General features: G+C 41.5%; 5 protein-coding genes across 5 annotated transcripts; 2 read left to right on the top strand and 3 right to left on the bottom strand.

Annotated features, from left to right (window-relative positions):
* Positions 1-197: 197 nt before the first annotated feature.
* On the top strand, positions 198-1,930 carry EAE98_007664 (uncharacterized protein; the record flags this gene model as incomplete). The annotated part of the gene is made up of 3 exons (XM_038955287.1): positions 198-764; positions 860-1,400; positions 1,500-1,930. 3 exons carry the CDS (start codon positions 198-200, stop codon positions 1,928-1,930), a joined length of 1,539 nt encoding a protein of 512 aa, XP_038808465.1.
* A 493-nt stretch (positions 1,931-2,423) lies between these two features.
* On the bottom strand, positions 2,424-5,270 carry EAE98_007663 (uncharacterized protein; the record flags this gene model as incomplete). Its single annotated transcript, XM_038955286.1, has 2 exons — positions 2,424-4,653; positions 4,708-5,270. The coding sequence occupies 2 exons, from the start codon at positions 5,268-5,270 to the stop codon at positions 2,424-2,426; spliced, it is 2,793 nt and encodes a 930-aa protein (XP_038808464.1).
* Positions 5,271-5,519: 249 nt separating this feature from the next.
* Positions 5,520-6,360, top strand: EAE98_007662 (uncharacterized protein; the record flags this gene model as incomplete). The annotated part of the gene is made up of 3 exons (XM_038955285.1): positions 5,520-5,720; positions 5,871-6,214; positions 6,288-6,360. 3 exons carry the CDS (start codon positions 5,520-5,522, stop codon positions 6,358-6,360), a joined length of 618 nt encoding a protein of 205 aa, XP_038808463.1.
* A 262-nt stretch (positions 6,361-6,622) lies between these two features.
* On the bottom strand, positions 6,623-7,351 carry EAE98_007661 (uncharacterized protein; the record flags this gene model as incomplete). The annotated part of the gene is made up of 4 exons (XM_038955284.1): positions 6,623-6,796; positions 6,855-6,901; positions 7,032-7,064; positions 7,150-7,351. The coding sequence occupies 4 exons, from the start codon at positions 7,349-7,351 to the stop codon at positions 6,623-6,625; spliced, it is 456 nt and encodes a 151-aa protein (XP_038808462.1).
* A 2,907-nt stretch (positions 7,352-10,258) lies between these two features.
* Positions 10,259-11,904, bottom strand: EAE98_007660 (uncharacterized protein; the record flags this gene model as incomplete). The annotated part of the gene is made up of 4 exons (XM_038955283.1): positions 10,259-10,642; positions 10,696-11,469; positions 11,528-11,766; positions 11,817-11,904. The coding sequence occupies 4 exons, from the start codon at positions 11,902-11,904 to the stop codon at positions 10,259-10,261; spliced, it is 1,485 nt and encodes a 494-aa protein (XP_038808461.1).
* Between the last annotated feature and the right edge of the window lie 8,935 nt (positions 11,905-20,839).

Genomic DNA, 20,839 nt, shown 5'->3' with positions numbered 1-20,839 from the left:
CCCAATGATCCAAAGTTCTTAGATAAGATAGGATGAATCCTTCCTAACATTAATATCATTCCAACATGTTGGTAGATCATATTATGATGACGATAAAGCGAGGCGGGGGGGTTTTAAACTTAGTTATCCACGAAGTTCTCTCACAACTCGATCTTGAAATTGTCTCACTTATAACCTCTCAATAACCCTTCTTAATCATGAGGACCACCACCTATCTAGCTCTAGCGACTACGGGAATATTGATCACCGTATATCTATACAAGAAACTTTCCGAACATCTCACCATCGCAAACCTCGAACGCAAAAATGGCTGCATGCGGCCAAGGAAATGTCCACACAAGGATCCGCTTCTCGGACTCGATTTCATCTTCAAGATGGGCGCAGCGATGAAAGCCGGAAAAGTACTCCAGACAAACCGACAACTATACGCCACGTATGGGAAAACCTTCCAGAGCAACTCCTGGGGAACATCAGTCATCGACACCTGCGAATCCGAAAATATCAAAACCGTCCTCGCGCTTTCGTTTGGGTGTTTCGGAAAGGTGAAGGTGAAGCCGGAGGAAAGGGGTGGATCGCTAGAGGCCCAGGGAATCTTTACCGCGGATGGGAAGATATGGCAACGCTCGCGTGCGCTCATTCGACCGACGTTTGCGCGGACTGAGATTTCTATTCTTGGGGCTTTGGAGAAACACGTCGCGCGGTTTTTGGAGCTTCTTCCGTGCGATGACTCGACGGTTGATTTGCAACCGCTTACGAAGAATTTGGTATGGTGAATCTTTCCTTGCGATTGTTTGTTTTGTCATGGCTGGATTACCACGATCTGCTTGTTTGGCTGACTGAGTGTCTGTCTCTTTCCTAGTTTCTAGATATCTCCACCGAATTCCTGTTCGGTGAATCGGTAGAATCTCAATCTCCGAATACCCCCTTCGATGCTCGAGAATTCCTCAATGCATTCGATATGACCATGCGTGGTCTCGGCGCACGAATGATGCTTGGCAAGCTGAGATTCATTCGTGGTCGAGATATCGAGTGGAAAAAGGCTTTCGGGAAAGTGCACGCCTATATTGACAAACACGTCTCTCGGGTTCTGGAGGGTCAGAAGAGTGCAGAGAATAATGAAGAGGAAGATAAGAGTACCACTCAAAAACAGTATATACTCTTGAACGAAATGGCAAAGGAAACGCAGGATCCGGTTGATTTACGCTATCAGCTTTTTCATGTCTTTATCCCCGCTCATGATGCGACGGGGATAGCTGTTAGCGATATATTTTTTCATCTAGCTCGTGATGCGCATCGATGGGATAAACTGCGGAGAGAAGTACTCGCTGCGACGACCGGACAGACGCTGAGTTTCGAAATCCTGAAGTCAATGAAATATTTACGATATGTGTTTAATGAAAGTACGTATACTTGTTTCTTGCTTGACATCGTTCAAAGATCACCATATTCTTGATATTTTCCAGTAATGTATGATCCAGTCTAATCAACCATTTCCCCAGGTCTCCGTCTTCACCCCACCGCAGGCTTTCTACGGCGAGTATGTCACAAAGACACCATTCTACCACTTGGCGGTGGCCCTGATGGGAAGGCCCCCTTCTTAATCAAAAAGGGTAGTAATATCACATGTGATATCCACACGTTACATCGCGACAAAAGCTACTGGGGCAGCGATGCCGATGACTTTTGTCCCGAGAGATGGGAAACCTTGCGACCTACTTGGGAATACCTTCCATTTTCAGGGGGACCGCGCATTTGCCCTGCTCAGCAGATGGTTTTTATTGACTCGGCGTATATTATTGTGAGAGTAATGCAGAAGTTCTCGAAAATTGAAAGTCGGGATTCAAGACCTTGGATGGAACGGTTTAGAATGGCGGTGGAGAATGGGAATGGGGTGAGGATTAGGTTGGTGCAGGATGAATTGGATGTTTGAGGAGATTTTGCACATGATTGAATTATACCAGAGCAAAATGTATCCTACCCAGATTTTACTTCGACTGTTGATTTCAGGATATTTGTGAAATATAAAGTAATATATAGATTACACTTATAGAAGAAAAGGAGTTGTGGGAAAAGAGTATTACGGAGACGCCACATTAGTTAGTACTGAGGTACGAGAGACTATAAATAGTATTGAAAGAATCTGAGATACCAGAATGCAGCCCAAAGCCACCCAAGTATCTGAATGCGGGGTAAGCCGAGGCCTGTTGTAGATTTTTCGAATGGAGGAAAAGTCCTGTGATGCCAGGCTTGATCCGCCAGAACATGCATGAAAACTAAGAAGGCAAATCTTCAATCGAAATCGTATCGCCTAGTTATTATACCACCTGAACATAATAAATTCTCACTCAATACTGTTCATTCTCCCAATCCATATAGTTCACTCCGTCAGAAACCAAATCAACTCCTTACTCCTCCTTTACCCCCTATTCAGCATCAATAACCCTCACCTCCCTCGCTACCACGTTGCAAAGCTCAACCCTGATCCCCGCCCCTAGAAGTACATGTATCCACAATCTTTGCGTATCGCTTAGTCTATCATTCTCGCTTTTGACTTCTACGAAGAGTACTTCTTTTTTCCTTCTCCTTTTGACGGTGTCTTGTGACCCATTTTTGTACTCATTCTTCACTTGCGGCCCTTTCTTTTCCTCCTCGACCTCTTCGGGAGTTTCGTTCTTGATATCTTTCTCTTCCTTCAATTTCCCTTTCACCGGCTCTTGTTTCGTTGGCTCATCCTCCGCTTCTTCCTCCACTCCATCATCCCATAAAAACAAATCAGGCACTCCACCCCCTCTCACCCTATACTCCTCCGCCATAACCCTCATCACCTTCCCCAGCCCACTCCCAAAAGCCTCCACAATCCCCTCCAAGTCCTTCCTCTCAAAGTCCCATCTCAAACCCACTACACACGTCTTTCTCTCCCCTTCTCTCTCCCAAACCCCCCTTATAATCTCCGCCGCCATTCCATTCTCAATCTCTACAATACGATGATTGATTTCCGACGCTCGAGCTTCATAGAATGACTCGGTATGTAAGTCTAGAGGGCAAGTTTGGTATTCTGTCTGAAATACATTGGGGATGTAAAGAAATAGGATGTCGAAAAAGAGGTATGCGAATAGAGTGCGTAGAATGCCACCTTCGGAGTGGTAGCCGCGGAACCCGAGACTGCGATAGTAGCTTAGAGTTAATTGTTCAACGGAACATTCGGATGGGCTTGATGGAGATTCATATTCATCTAACCAAATGGTTTTGGTACTGCGTTGTCTCTCTTCAAATCCATTGGGTGCGCTGGACTTGCGTCGGAGAGTTGTGGGGGTGAGATACGACTTTTTGATTTGAATTCCTTGAATAGTTGTTTCGATGGGTTTAGAGAGAAGAACATGCTCAAAATCGTGTTTTTCTCTCTTAGGAATCTTAAGTGTCTTCTCGAGTTTACGGATTCGTTTCTGTAAGTCGTAGTGATAGATTGTATGGCAATGTCGATCTTGAAGACCTTGCTCACATGTTTTGAGCGAAATACGTTTCCAATGACGTTTTCGTTGTTCTAGATCTTTAATTCCTGGGGTTGGGAGGAGATTATACATATAATGTTCTTCTAGAAGAGCTTTACGTTGATACCATGCACCCCTTCGGGATGAATGAAAAAGCTTCTGAGAAAGGAGTTCGATGAGTAGAGCGTATTCTTTTTCGTAGAACTTAAATCGTCCGAGTACGTAGAGGGCTTTATGCACGATGCGTGTGTAGACCCATGCTGGAGAAAATCGACGAAGGTAGCCTCCCTCTCCACTTTCATATATGGAGTCTTCTTTGCGTTGTTCTTCTTCCAGGAGAATCTTCCAACGGGGATATATGGCTTCGAAAGTTTCAAGAACTTGGTCTAGGTCGGATTTGCCTGGATGGCCGTCGAGAATGTTGTCGACGCGGTATTGCGTTCGAATTGATGCTTCAAATTCGAGGAGGGTGGAACGGGTGGGGAAGATATTGGTTGATCGTGAGACAATATAAGAGGGGAAGTTACGGCGGGAGATTCTGGCAAGAATGATTGTGGTTAGAGACTTATCGGTCCATTCGGTTGATCTGTAAAAGACGAGATGGACTCGTTCGAATAAGTTCAAAGCTGGCAGTGAAAGTCGTATACACGGTCCTGTGATAGCCATGATCTTTCTGAGGAAATGAACATCTCTGTTCACATGATCGAGACTGTCGTCTTCTTCTTCGAGAATCGATCCATCTGGAGTTGTAGGGTTTGATTTCAAAGCACTATCGGCTCTTTTCAACCCAACATAACCGAGTCCAGCCTGTCTTCGACTTGTTTCACGAAGTGCTTTTAGTATATCAGGTTTATTTTTTCCTTGAACCTTGAGTTCCTTTGCTAAGCCTTTTAGTTCATCCAGGTTCAATAGGGATAATGCCTCATCTAAGGTTCTGATTTGATCTTCTGACGAATCAGCAAAAGTCAACGAGTCTCCAAGGACTGTTCCTTCGGGAGGTCCCAACTCTGCTGGATTGACTTGAACTGTTGCAGTTGATTCTGGTAATGCTCGGGTAGATTGCAGAACTTTCGAAGCTGCAGAAACATCCGTCAAATCTCCATGATAACCCAAACGGTTTATACGATGCCATGCTGAAGTTTTTCGTAAGAAAAGACGTACATACCTATGTTCGTCAGCTCTCAAAAGTTATAATACAGAGATAATAATCGGGCCTTACAAATATTGAGCTTCATAATCCAATTCTCTCCATTGCGTGAAAACTTCCACTTCCTTCTCATCGAACAGATGCCCTTCATCCTCTAACACAGTTTCCAATGCAAGATTGAAAGCATCACTATAAATACTACTTTTACCTCTCTCCCAAGTCCTCCCAGTCAACCTCGCTTTGAGATCATCTGGAAAGTTTTCGTTTTCGGCACGCATTGCTTCATATTCAGCAATTGCATTCTTATTGATAACAACTGGTGGCAATGCACTCTCCAATTCCGTCAATCTGGGAGCCACAATCTGCTCCGCTTCATCTTCCCCTTCATCATCCGAATCGGGAATTTCCGTACTTCTGAATTGAATGGGACTTCGGATTCGTGGGGATAAAGGTAATGATTCATCTTCATCGGAAGGACACCGAGAACTAAGATCATCACCATCTATACTCTCTGCAGTTTTCAAACGCTTTGAAGGTGGCAATAATTTATCTTTAAAGTCTTGCGGTATCTTACGTTGACTTCTTCGATGTAGCATAACTTTGTGATTAGCGTTCTTAATTTCTTCGAGTACCATTATACCGAATGTTATGTATACAGAAGTACTTCATCCATCGCATATAATTTTATGGCAAGAACGTATCTTACATCCGCGTCTTCAAGCGCGTCAATCATTCCAATATACGCCTGAGCACGTTACCAGCTACCATACTTGGTTCACCGCTTTGGCAGAAAGCAATCCTCCTCCACCCAATTACGTACACAATCCAATCATAGCGACATAAACATATACCTTCATAAATCCACACCTAACTCCACTACCAGCATGTCGCAACCCGAGACCCCATCACCCGAAATCAACCCTAACAGCACACCCAGCATCAGTTCAGCCGCGCATACCTATCAACTCGCGATGCAAACACAATCTTCCTCCACACCCCCCTCATCCACACCCTCCGGCGTCCTCCAAATGCCGGGCGCAACACGCGATGTGGTTATGGAAGATGCACCTCTTCATAGACCTGCAGTATGCCTTATACTTCCCCCAGACCCTGATCCTCCACCCATCCCTCCACCTTCTCCTTCCTCCCATCCTTCAAATTCAATTGGACGTTTCCTCTCGCGACTGTCTTCTGCACTAGAATTCTCTATACTTACTCATACAACTCTTTCACAGTCTCCAGCCGCTGCAATTCTCCCACCCACTGCTCAAACTCAATCGCAAACACATTCTCATTCGCCCATTTTACCCCCCTCGCATCAAGCTTCCACTTCGTCTGCGAACATAAATCGCGAAACAGCTTCTCCAGCGCCCGTCCCTGCGCGCACAAGTACGCCAGTACCGAAGGTAAATGGAAATGCGGAGAAGGAAAATTCTTCGAGAGCTACCAGCCAACATCCTGATACGGGGCCATCGTTGCCAACTGAAGCAAGTGTGCATGGAGCGCCGGCACGGGTTTATTTGAATCAGACTGTTACGGGAAGTTTATTAGAGGGCATGAAACTATTAGCCAAGGACCAGTATGTACCTTGGATCTGCTGCCCGACAAGAATCTCTCACGGTGCGTATAAACTAACAATCATTTCTTAATAGACCAAAAGATCCTTTACGAGTACTGGGAGAATTTTTATTATCAAAATCCAAGGAGTTGGAAGGGGGAAATTAAAAAATAGATGGGGTTTAGTTACAATACCCCTAGGCACATCAAAATCGTTTCAAGATGGGCGTTCAAGGAGTGAGACATCACGTTAAAACAATTGGACAATAATTGAGAACAAGGCTGGCGCTGGAAGTATTTCTTAATATTTAATTTGCTATTTAGTTCTTATGCCAATATAGCAGTACTCCTTCTCAAGAAAGTAGTGTAGTTCGTGATGCAATTATGTCCACACCCCAACTCCATATCCATTTTGTCATGGTGAAACTTTTTATGCGACCATGGTGCTGGCAGTGGCACTCTCGTATCTCCAGGTTGGTGGGAGAACACCGACGGTCTTGTAGTAACGGGAGAGACGGTGGATACGGGATTCAATGAGAATCAAACGGAACTTGGAGTCCTTGTCCTTGCGGTTACGCTCGAGATGCTTGCGGACAGCGACGGCCTAAATTTATTGGATTAGTATAATTCAACGTTAGTTATGAGAATAGTATTGAACGTACCTTCTTGATCAACATGTAAAGGTCCTCTGGGATCTCTGGGGCAAGGCCTATTTTGTCACTCTGTCAGTCTATGACCAAGCAGAGGCGATTGTAAAGATACAAATTGACACATCAAGGATGTACTATAATCCAATGATGGCATATATGGAACTATTCAGGTAATGTTTGATATCGTACCGTTGGACTTGAGGATTCTAAGAATCTTGTTACCTGCAGAAATAAAAATATTAGTATTCGTGTTTCTCTCAAAATAAAATCCAACCACATCAATTGCAGAACGAGGAAATGAACATACCAGTAACAACCTTGACTTGAGCAATACCGTGAGAATCTCTCAAGACAACACCGATTTGGGAAGGAGCAGCACCCTTCTTGGCAAGCTTGCAGATTTGGTCAACAACTTGCTCTGGGGTGGTCTTGAGCCACGAAGGAGGAGCACGGGAGTATGGGAGAGCAGAGGAAGATATTCCCTTTCCGTTGGAGTGAAGACGACCCATTTTTGCGGTATTTGTCGACGGTGATTAAACTGGTCGTTAGATTGAGATTGTCGAGAGGTGTTAAAGATTTGAAAATGTTCGTCGTCGCAAAATTATGTGTGTGGATTGTTCGTCGCTTAGCTTACGCTAAGAGCTGGTATTTTCTGTACTAGACTGAATTCTGACTAGCGCAATCCGAACATCATAAGAAATTTCTCAAGTCCAGAGCTTTTAATTTTCCTGACAACAACTTTGATTCACCAACAGAAGTAATGATCAATTCATCATAACTGATTGAGGATCAGCCTCGTCGTTTGTACTGACTATTCAAACTTTCCATTGCGTCGCGCTATCATTTAAATGTAAGAGATTCCCATTCCATTCACAATCGACCGAGAAGATACAATGATGATATTTCTTTTTACTATTTTTCTGGTACCTCTTGTTTTAGGACTCTCTGCGGAGGGAACAATGAACTAACTGAACATCTGATTAATCTTCTCGGTTGCTACTTTTTATGATATTGTATATCTACACACGATCCGTAACTGACCTTGAAATAGAACACTTTCACATGAACCAATTTCTCGCATCGCAAAGGTCAACATTCTTGGAAAGCATGTAATGTCTGGTAGATATCAGAGATGCCTGTGGAGATTTTATTTCTGTCCAACATCAATGTGCCAATTTATACTTCACGACCACGGCCTAGATTGGTGACATTTTACATATGATATTGCCAGTCATGCTCTTTCAGGGTATAGGTAGGTTCACGAAATGGATTTGGATCATGAGAATCGTGTACTTCTTCAAGTGATGTGGTGTTTAGTGAGCCGGAGAGAAAACTTCTATGCTCTTTTATATAGAATACAATAATATTTTTGATGTCTTGTAACGCTGTCTATCTATTTGATCGTTATATGTGATTTTGCTCGATTCAGTGATTTGCTTCACTTCATCCCGCATGACTCCATTGGAGTTTATGGAATCAATCTAATCGGTGTAGAATTCTCTCGCCATCAGCCAAGCAATTTCATACAGTAGTTAGAGTGCTGTATCCTGCCAGATCGTCTGCGTTCAACCTCCATATATTTCCATCAAGGGTTTTAACAGATATCTACATGAGCACTTCTATAAGCTTGTTGGACCTTTTCATCAGTGCAAATTATTTTCACGAGTGATTACTTAAAAGTCATCACATTCAGCCAACAAGCTTGCTCCCTAATCTGTCAAGTGTTCGACCTGGCAATAACTCTTTTCGCAGGTTACCTTCCTAATGTAACACGGACAGACACTTCATAGCTAAATGGCGACCACCTTTCTCTTAACCTTCCTCCACGCTATCTTCCATGACACTCATTACTTAATTCCCTTCTAATTCTCCTGGTGCTACTTCTCAACATCCATGATCTTGTAATATTCTACCAACGAATTCGATTCCTCAGCCCCCCCCCCCTCTCCAAACCCCCCCTCAAACCCAAATCCAAACACCACCCCCTCCTCGAGGGGAGAGGGATGGAAGGAGTATCTGACTGGTGAGAATGGGGATCTCGTGATTATGTATTTTCTGGTTGTAAGAGGCCGTTGGTTTAGCGTCCAATCAAAATATTGACATTATTATCTATTGAGTGTAGAGCGGAGACGGAGGGGAAGATTCTAAATAGATAGATATAGTATCCATTCCAAGGCACCGGCCATTACGATCTCAAACTCGATTCAAGGCTCTCGGACTCTCCTGATCAGGCACGTTTGTACGGCGTATACTATAAGAAATGAGGAATCAGACTTCAACTTCTGAGTCTTGAGAGGAAATCCTTGCTTAATATACAATTTCAAAGAGTCTAAACCCACTCTGAGACATTCAAAGGAACCGTAGATGCGATGCTATGAATCGTGATGAACAAGCATGGATTTCGCGAGAAAGCCACGAAGAGACGGGTATCCATAGGTTATACTCAAGTATATGATCAAGATTTTCTTTTCGTTTGCGTTGCTCATTGCCTCTCGTGATTAGCCAGTACTGAACCTTCGTTATGAGATGCAGACGATATCCATCATCGAATTTCCGGTAATATCGGGCTTGAACTAGCTCCTCCCTAGTACGGCAATGTCATGCTAATGAGAGTGGATGCCTCTGTGTGTGCGAAGGCCCAGGGTCTTGTTGGATTTAAGAATTAGGGAAGGAATGCGAACACTGGTGATGCTGTAGTTCAACAATATCTAGCAACTTAAGCAAAGTACGGGCTTGAAAATGTTTAGCTTCTATTGGATGTTATGGACTTGACTTCATAACATCTCCATGATGGATACCCAACGCCGTCAGAAGAATATATAATCCAGCACAGTACAAACAGGAGTGAAATCATCAGATAATTGGTTTAGATATTTTCTATTTGATGTCATCATAATACATACAAACACTACTAATAAAGTACAGATCGTCATTACGTAGGCGGGGTATACCCCATACCTAATCCGAGATCTCGGGACTCGAGATCTCTATGTATACCTACTACAACTGTAGCAGTATTAGTACCCTCGAACCAGTAATTTCGATGACCATTTTGGTCTATGATGGGTATCTGAGTATTGTAAACACATTATACCCAATCCCCCTCCATAATTCTATCCATCCGGTCGGAGCCCTTTCGTACCTGACCGGCCTTCTCTTGGACAAAGAAAAAATGGTTTGTTCCAGGTTTCGTCCTTTTTGTATCCTGACTTGATTCATGTAGGTGACTATCCAAAGTCTTTTCATCCCGCGTGGGGTGACGAGCCGAGCTCTCTATTTCTTCTCGCTCTATCGCCTAGCCAAGCCGCCGAGTCGCCAAGCCACCAAACTCCTGTTTGACCCTTCGTGAGGGACAGCATGAAACATCGCTAAAAAAAATGCTTGAAAATAAATAAAATATACATGTAGAACCCATACTAGAATTTGTTCGTGCTTGAATTCATGGGTGGAGCATATGTTGTGGTAGAATCCCACGATTGTGGTGGATGGGGTTTGGAAAATGAACGTGACGGTGATTTATATCTTGCTTCTCTGCCAAAGTAGTCTGGTGTTTCTCGACCACTTTTTCGAACGGGTGAAATTGGAGTGACGGCATCTGGAGTTCCGTATGCCTCTATGTTCTTGCTGTCACGTTGATCTCGATCCTTGCTAAGCATTTCGTATGACCTGGGATCTTTGAAGGCGTGAACATCGGCACTGATGAATTCATTGTTGGGCTTGATTTTTCCACGGTACATCTCATACCAGCCTGTAATCATTGCCTTTCTTCCCAAGAATATTGCTGCCCAGAAGCCATTGAACTAAATCACATTAGCAATTGAGTAGAATAAGGATGGCAATGGGGAGAACTAACGGATAGCATGACAAGGACCGCACCAACGGTAGCCTCGTTCACGACTAGAGATTTTGCTAAAGGTAAACACTCTTCTTTACCTCCAGCAGTTCGCACCAGACATGTTAACCATTGCTCCGCCTTGGTAGGATCCTTGAGGATGTTTGTTTCTAAATCATCCATGAAGACAAACACAATCGCAAAGAATGTGACATCAGCGATAATCACTAGTACAATAGCGATACCTCTCCATTGTAACTCAATCACTCGGCGAACTCTACGATATGCTTGTCGTGGTGAGACAGTGCGTACACTGTTAGTGTACGAAGGCAGAACTCCTGAAGTTTCCGTGGTGTTGGAATCGTCTGTGAGGGATGAAAGATATACTTTAATACAGTAACCGAAAGTAACGAACTGGATAATAACGGTGGCGCCAGAAAATATTAGAAGAGGAATCCAGAAGTCCGCTAAACTGTTCTCGTGATTGATGTGGCAAGTATCTCCAAATCGGAAGGAAACACCACTGAAGATCATTCCAAAACATAATGCAATGGCCGGTATTCCCCATCCAGTAGCAAGAGCTCCCCACATGAATGACTTCCCAATAATCACCTGCCAACAGATCTGTAGATGTAAGGCGAGGGACCTTAAGAAGACCCACATCACACCACACCAGCCTCCAGCCATTATGAATGCGCCAGAGATCGCACAAGTAAAGTTAGTGCTCATATCGTTCGGAGTGATTGCGTTATAGCATTGATCGGGGTTTGCGCTTAATGGTATAATGAATCCCAACTTTTGGCGACATATGTTAGGAAGCGGTTGGTAGAAGGCACGGGGACTAGTGACTTACCTGCATCAAAACTGTAGCAATAACCAAGCAGATACTGAGGTAGTGCCTATGGGTCTTCTCAACTGGCAGAAATGCGAAGCATATCAACAAGTATATAGAACATATCATCGCCGCTACACTGACCCAATTTGCGGATTCGGTGAGGGTGTTGATGCTTCCACCGTAAAACCATTCAGTCTGTGGACATGGCAAGCAGCAAATGACCCCCAAGGTGGTAGAGCAAAATCTTCCATCGATAACTATATATTGTCAGCATGGTGAAACGGACCGGAGAGTACGCAAGACATACAACCACCTGTCGATGGGAAGAGATCTGCCTCAAGGAACGGCGCTGGACACCTGCCCTGGCCAAAAACTGTCGAATTAGAACCACTCATTGTGGAGATGAGAATCAACAATCGAGATAGAGGAACACCAGATCGATTGAAAATGACGGCAGCCAGGTGTGTGAACTTTCCTGATTCTCACACCGGACCGGCCGTATATCAATGGACGGAAGGAAGTGTAAGAACACTCTATGCTGTGGCGTTCTTCTTCAGCTGTCATATACTTTTGGAAGTTAAACGTTTGTAATCGTCATGTGGTATATTACGAAACCAGTGATGGGAAAGTCTAGTCTGTTTGAACGCTCGGTGGTGCGTAGGCCCGTGGGATATAATACTGGAAGAGTTTCATAAGGCCATCGCCAGGTGTTTTGACAATACTTCAGCTGATATCAAGAAAGCAGAGAGACTTCAAAAATGGAACTGGAACGTTTGTGTATGATACAGAGATGAGAAAAATAGAAACTGATCCAAATGGATAGAATGGGGATTACAAGCCTGCATATGTATAAGGCGACATAAGTGCAGTCTGAGTACCATAGGTGGAGTCTCGTAGCTTGGGACGCACGCGAGGGTCTTGCCCATGATGGTGCTCTGGCTCCATGATGAGCTAGGATTGGTCTTTCCTTATGCCTTCCTTGAAGGGACGGTAGGACGAATCCCTGTGAGAAGATGGTGTTTCGGCCAGCAAAAGACGCGGATGAAGTCTTAAGTATCAACTAGTGGTTGACCGGATTAGGATATAAATCCACCTTGCAGATTTAATTGGAAGAAAAGATTTGCGTGTAGAGGCACAATATTACAATATTTGAACAAGGAATATAGCATTCCTGGGTTATCGGAGAGAGAGGATACATTTGGGAGGAGGTTGCCAATTGGCAAGCTGAAGAGTGGTTGAGAAAGTTTTGGAGAAATACTGGTGATGGGTGTTTTTTTCCCTGTGTCTAAGAAAATCTCGGCCAACGAGCTGAATCATTGGGTGTGAGAGTGTGGTAAGTTGATTGCCTTTGCATGGATACGATGACCAGGTCACCTTGTAATTTGCGTCTCCGGGGGATCCACTCCTGACTTTTCCACATTAGGTCTTTTCTCCATGGCTAATTGATACCATTGGATGATCGGGTTATTGGTTTATTGTTGACTGCTCTCAGATATAAGTTATAATTGGCACGGGCGAGGAAGAAATACCCAAGAAAGAAAATGAATTGAATTGAATTGAATTCAATCCAACCCAACCCAACCCAACCGAACCAGAAGAGCGTTGATAAAGAAAGCCACCACAAGGATTTACAAGGGGGAGGCGTTGCCTACTTGACTGTGTATTCCAAATTGCTCTGTTTACAGGTAGTAATCATCAACAACTGATTTCATTTATCTTTTCGTTTTCCTATACCGAGCCGTGGCCCCCTCTTCCCCCTCAATTAGAACTCCGCAATTTGCTAGGAGGTAAATACACCCTTTTCGCTTACAGGCACAAGCTTACAACTAGGCGTACACAAAATTTGCTAGATACCAGCTAACGTATTCCGCAGTCCACTCACTCACTTGCCCACCCACACACATTGCTTCAACTAATTGCAGATGTGTAAACATATATGCAGGTCCAAAGGTCGCGCGTAAGGTCGTATTTCATCATCATTTATGTTACAACCCCTGATCAATATCACAAAAGCTTTATTGGAGTTTATCCGATCGATGATCTACTGTGGTAGAATTCTAATAGATGTGATCATGGTTCGGAAAGAAAAAGATCATGTTTCCTTAAACAAAGTTTGGAAGATCGTACTACCCCAAAGGTCCACTGAACAAGAAGCGAGTCGTGACCTCGGATTTTTAATTTGGAATTGAGGATCCAACGAGCTCAAAACTTTGACACTCGAGTATATCATACTTTGTACTAAGACCGTAAAGTATCTAATAAACACGAGAAGGCTTGGGTAACCTAGATACCTGAAGGCAATGTCGATTCGAAAGCTGTTGACTTAATTTTGACAGGTGGGCCTGAAATCATGCGATTGGACTTCCCAATTGAACACAACGCCAAAGAGAACGGAAAGGTCAAGCCAGGCGATATAAATGGCAAGAGTTCCTTGTATTGTCAAAGTCACGCCTTTCCATACAGAGTAGAGTCCTTCTGCCGGGGAATTTAATACGCATGGAAGCAAAGAAGCCACCGTGTAGTGCGTACTAGAACGTAATGTACTAAATGGTCTAGGTACATTTGATATTTCGCACAATATCGTGCCGTCTCACTCAAACACACCATACGAAAGGACATTCTTAACTAGGTACTGTACCGTATTTTTTTAGTCCTCCTGGAATTCGTGTGCACTTTGCTGGAATCGACCCGCGATCTTGCCACAACTTCCACTTTTTGTCCACGCAATGAGGCTGGGCAGAGTGGCTTAAATATCATGCAGAAAGACGGAGAGGCAAAGTCAGTCATAATGGAATCATAATTATCAGCCAGCCATCCACCATGGACAACTGCAAACGCATCAACGTCAAATCTCATCCAAAGGATAGACAAAGTCGAAAAAGGAAGTGCTCTCGTTCATGTTTACATTTACATAATCATCTGCATGTCGGCAGGATCGGGTCTGAAAGAGTAGTGGAGGCAAGCAAACTGTTGTTTACGGTCCCACAGTGCCCTGAAGCTAATGATTGGTTTGAAGCTAATGTAGATGAAATAGTCTAGTCCCTCATACCAGGTACCGGAGAGCCCCGCTGCTTTGAAAAAAATGCCGTTCAGCCTGCTGAGAGGTTGACTCTTTACGACAATCCTCACGCCATTATCCGCCAAAGTTGATATCACAACGACATCTCATATTCAATGTACTGTTGGTTGTAACTTTGACGCCGAAGCTGACGTCTGTTGGCCATCGCACAAGCGTAATAGCATGAATGATATTGCTGCCGCGAAGGGATTACTCTTGAATTCTGGATACGTAGTCTCAACTGACCTATCAAGCACCCGCAGAAGGATCTGTTTTAAGTGGCAATGATCGTCCAACATCTCCGAAAAGGTCCCTCCTTTCTATATCGTCATCCACTTTGGGAATCTATGCTGCGGGGCCGGCCGTCGATTATTTTTATCAATCTTGACTCGAATGGAGAGTCATTTGCCAAAATTTGTTTATATTTGAGGAAGGTATTTGATGCAAGGCAGATTGAATTCTATCTGGCTGAGTTCTGAATCTCTACTTCGCATATCGGCTCCAGGTATTTACAAATGCTCATTTCGCGTACAAAAAACAGGTGTGGTCACTGCGTACATCGCCGCCCAGATGGCCCCCAAAACCAGCTCGTTTAATCCCAGTGCAAAACAACTGCAATTACAAAAATAATATCTGTGCTACGAGTAGGCACCTGGTTTCCTGCAATATTCCGTACTTTCTTGCATTAGAAATGAACTTATTGGGTACAAAGCCCCCTGATTGCCACACGACTCATTTTTATCTGTCTATAAAAATCCCATCAAAGCTGGTAGGATGAATAGGAAATGTACACGCTCGTCACGAGCACGTGGTAGTGGAGACTCCCTTCGTTTGACCCTCTTTGTCTCACGCGTTGATCTATCGTTCATGTGTGAATATCGTCATCCTCGTTCACTTGGAAACGTGAACATTGTTCATGCAATAGAAGTTCATAAAGGTTTCTCGCGGATCAAATCCCCTCCGGGCTTGTATCAATAGGTAGTTTCAGACATATCACGTCGGCACTCACGCTACAGAACCTTCACAAGACCCGCCGAGCACTGTGACGATATACCACAATATTTGGTAATATTTACGTTGCTAATTTCACAGATACTTGATTTCTTTACCTACAACGTTCGCGCGGCAATTTCATCCTCGCCTATCTAGACTGTGCCCCCTCAGCCTTCCTCTGTATCTTCAATATAACTCCATAATTACTCTTCATTACTATTTCAGAATCATCAAGTATTTCAAACTGATCTTGCTTCATCTTTCCGCTAGATAAAAATCTCTCGCTAGTAACCTTACTGAAAGTTCACGAACCAGTTCCTCGTCTACGGAGTATCTACAATCTCTAACTTCTAGAAGCAATGTTATTTTTGAACATTATCACACAACCGTTGTAACAGCTAAGCCCTACGGATTTGAAGACTAACTGTAACAACGCCTAGGCTCAAATTCCTTATGATGCCTCACTCCATATTACAAACCAACCAGTTGAATGACTGCTAAAGGTTTATGCTATCATTGTATCAGGATTCAAAATGAGATGTGACAGACGCACTGACCTCCTATATCTATCTCATTCTGGCTTCACCATCAATTCCAACATAACATAATCCGCATTGCATCGGACAACATCTCAAATGATACATGTGTAAATATGTACTCTGCACCTCTGTCCAGACATCAAGATCATGACCGAGACTCCGACCCGACTACTTGGAACGGCTCGAGACTCGAATCTATTACTAGATATATACATTAATTAGTACATCCGAATTAATCAATCCCTTACGCAGTAACCGATATCCCTGCTATGTACACGCCCCTACTATATGCACGTTTTTGTATTTCAAAATAAAAATCAATTTAAAATTCGAAAATTATTAAAATGAAATAAAATTTAAATTGAGGATTAAATAATAGTATTTATTTGAATTTTTCGAATTTTCAAATTATTGAAATAAAAATTGATTGAATAATTGAATAAAAAGAATATATAATTTTAATATATAATTGTTTAATAAAGATAGAATCAAATCTATTTATAGAATTATAAAATATATTAATAGATTTTTTGATAATAACATTATTATAAAAGAATCAAAAAAATCAAAAAAGTAATAAGAATTGCATTTAACATAACTTATTAGATTTCCTAATTATTTTTATTTTTTTTAAAAAAACTTAAAATAAATCTTAAAATGAATTTAAGTTTTATAATTAATATTAAAGATTTAAATATTATAATCTTTTTGAAATAAATTATATTGAATATTAAAGTATATAAAATATCAATAAATTAGAAGAAATTATTCAAAGAAATCTTTTATTTTTAAATTTTAAATTTTAAAATTAATTTATTTCTAAATTTATGATATATAATGAAACTTTAATTATGAGACTATTATTATAATATAGAACAATTTAAAAAAGAAGTTTTTTAGAATTCAAAATATTATTAAACCAATTTTTAAAATAGAATATTCTAAATAGAAATTATTTTAATATTAATAAATCCTGAAAATCTAGATATATAATTGTTTTATTAAATTAAAAATCAATCAATACAATTCTTTTTTTTAGCAATTAAATGAAATATATATGATTAAAGATTTTCGAAATTAAATTTTTATTAATAATCAATAAAAGCTTAGATTATAATTAATATTATATTTAATTAAATTTTTTATATTTATTTATAAACCTTTATTTAAATATAATATCAATAAACTATAGATTTTAATATATTTATAATGATTTTGAAAATCATCATTATTATATAACTCAAAAGTGTAGTTAAATTGTTGGTTTGAGAGAGATACGGAAGACGTGGTTCCCACTATGTGTAGGCCCCTAAATGTCTATTTGTATTCAATCTAAGGAGCTAGCTAAATGAGGGAAATAGTAGGCCTTATATAGGCACTACTGAAAGAGCTAGTCTCCTTCGCTTTCGCCTAATACCCTTAATACAGTTGCCATTGTATTGAAGTGAATCCTTTGAAGTAAATTCCCTTGAATGAATTCCCTTGAATTCCCTTGTCCATATATAAATATTGTAAACTTATTATTTTATTAATGATTAATTCTTATAAATATTCTTTTTAAAATATATTAGAATTGAATATTAATATAATTTCAGAATTTCAATAAAAAAGTCTATTTTTTTTAATTACTTTATATTATAATATAGAAAATTTTATAATTTCCTTAAATAATACTTATATTTTTAATTACATTACAAAATATATTAATAAATAAATGATTTCTTATATAAAAATTTAATATCTTATTTATTAATATTATTATTAAAAAAAATTGAAATTTCAAATTTTTTATTTCAAAATATTATATTAATATACTGAAATTATCCTAGTTTTAAATTTCAAATTAAATTTTAGCTTTTTCAATTTTTAATTCAATTTAATATAATATTTTATATAAATAATAAGAGCGTGCACATAGTAGGGCTGTGCACGTAGTAGGGATATCGGTTACATAAGTCTCGGTACAAAGTCACACATTTGTAGAGAATATATCCTGAATAGGCGAGAGCTAACACTATCCCTTGAAGGTGATATAGATCTCAGGGATCGTGCAGATATATCCACCAGGATGGTTTTAAATTTTTAGGTGGGAAAATACCTAGGGAGGTGAGAAAATAGCGTCTGAAGCGGATAAACAGGAGAATTTTAAGGTTACATTCACTGTACGCGAACTCACTACGTAAAGCGTTTCTGAACTGGTGAGGTAAACATTGTCTTCTTCGCCATGGTATTTGACTTGAACGTGCGAAAATCTTATGAAACCAGAATTGATGCGGGTGAGACGTACGGCAGCTTCGTACGTACGAGGCCGGTCGTGGGTGCTTGCTTGTCGTGCTGGAATGCGATATAGCCAAACGCCATGAGCTGGACCCAAGTGTTCGTTTATGTCGTGATTTCCACGTTCATTCATGGATTGCTTTCATATGGTATCTACCTGTCAGTATCAGCTGTGACCCCAGCTGTGACCGTCAGATCATATCACCAGGAATATTTGTATCTATCAATCGCTCCCGAAAATTACACCACCTTTCGTGCGAGGCTTTTGTATACTTCGAGGTATGTACATATCAGTCAGCCTCACAGATACATCTCGCTCTGTTTTCCTTTTTTTCAGCATTTGTAAATAGTAATGCGATATACGACCTCTCATTGGCACTTATCTGTGTCAGAAATCAGGGGAAATTCTAATAGTATGACCGGAAGAAACAGCGCGAAACCCCGGACTTACGGCTACGGACGGTTGATACCGTGGTAAAGTCAGCTTACTGTTATTGTTTATTTGTTTGTTGGTGCAAGGTGTATTTTGTAGGCTGTGGGTTCTGTACCTATCTTTCCCGAGAAGAAGAAAACGGGGGGAACGGGTTACGGGGCGAAGGAAGAGGGGTGGATGGATAGTTTGTAATGTTATGTTATGTCATCTTGGAGGGGTGGAATCTGGAATCTAGATGCCATCAAGAATATCGTACAGTAAGCTGGGGTTTAGATAGTGGACGATTTCAATGCTGTTGTGGAAAGTTGTCTTGAAGCAGAAGGATAATACAATAAGACCAACCGAATAAAGACCGAACACTGCCATCGCTACCAATGTTATCGTTCAACTTCGCTTCAATCATACTCTGTACACCTACATTATCTACTATACTGTACATTCGTATGTAACATTCCCACCTTGTCATGCCAGAAACCCTCACAACACTAAGCTCTGAACGCCTCGCATATTTCTGCGATTGCGTGTGGTGTGGTATGGTAGTATTCCATATTTACAGGCTACAGGAACGTCAATGCCGGATGGAAGTTACCATTCTAGCCTTACCACCGACCCGTGTAAGCTGGTCTATTTGCCCCTGGGCGGGCTTGGAATTGGAAATGAATTGAATCCGGAGGCGGGTACCAGGGTGAGATATGCATAGGATGATAGTCCTACAGTCTCCGAAGGTTTGCATAGAAGCTACTGTATGTGCTCCGTGTGGAAACTGCAGATGGGCGCGGTGGATTGATAGGTACCAAGATACTTGGAGAATGTGATCGATGTGCATCTCTTGATTCTCTTCAGGTGTGGGAAACCCATGGATTGATTACGCGTTTTTGTTACTGCTTCTGGAAACTTTCCTTTTTCGAGTCTTGGCATATAAGTATCCTTCATCTCACGTTACAATGAGTTGACTGAGTTCGTTGGGGAAATGTTACTCGATCCAAATGTTGGTGATACGGCCTACATACAATACAGCAGCAAAGGTGTTACCACCTATGAAATTCTTTATTGTTACTTTCATATGGGATATACATCGTCTGCAATTTGATTGGATGGCTCGCGGTACGTACTCACTCACTAAGGTGTTCCTGCATAAGTGTGCTCACGCCGAATGTAAGCTTCATTTTATGCCGTCCGATGTAATTCTTGAGATGCAGATAGACGCACTACAGATATCATTCATCAATTGGCTAAAATTCACTACGTACATGTCTCCACGATTTTTTAGATTTTTTGCCTACGTCTCATCCCATCAGAATGGGTGGCTATTCATCTACAAATTGTACGTACGACGAGAGCAGGAGAAAAACAACAACATATTCCTTTGGAGCGCAATTGCCGAATCCATGTTACAATCAAAAAAATGAAGGTATAGAATCCTTCGAGAATATTCGGGACGGATCATTAACCTTCTACGGTTGACGCTATACTAGAACCTTGTGCTTTGAACCCCCAACTTCTCTTCCTTCGGACGGAAGTTATTAGAATACGGTCGTTTTGTGGGGAATTAGCTCGTTTGCGATTCCCTTGTCCTGTTTCTTTTACCAGCAGTCCTTGTGTTCCGTGAATAAGGCGGTTTTTGGAAGCTTCTCTCGCGTGTTTGTTGGTTGAACTTGAACTCGGATGGGTAATTTACATATTGATTCGCTCTATGGTAATGACATACCAATAACAATACCCAATACCAACTGCCTAGTATGTTACACGACAGCAGAAGGTCCGAATACATCTTAGAGGGAGACCTGGGGAAAACTCGATCGTCGGTTTGTCAATTAGTATTTGGCATGTTGTTTGTAGGTCGTTACTCAACGTCATTCGGGTAGTCTCTGCGTTCGATACCAAGTGAATTTTCAACAGTGTGAGTGGCACGATGCGCATTCGCTTCTCTTTTTGGGTTTCTCTGTAGAGAACTCTTGGTATTCTTTTGCTGGGTCGAATGATAATTGCAAATGCTACCCAAGTTTATTGGGTAATGACAATCTGGGGTG

The sequence above is a fragment of the Botrytis deweyae genome (genome assembly GCF_014898535.1).
Source record: "Botrytis deweyae strain B1 chromosome Unknown BDEW_018, whole genome shotgun sequence".
NCBI lineage: Eukaryota > Fungi > Ascomycota > Leotiomycetes > Helotiales > Sclerotiniaceae > Botrytis > Botrytis deweyae.
Note: the sequence above shows the minus strand (reverse complement) of the source record. Positions and strands in the feature narration are given on the sequence as shown.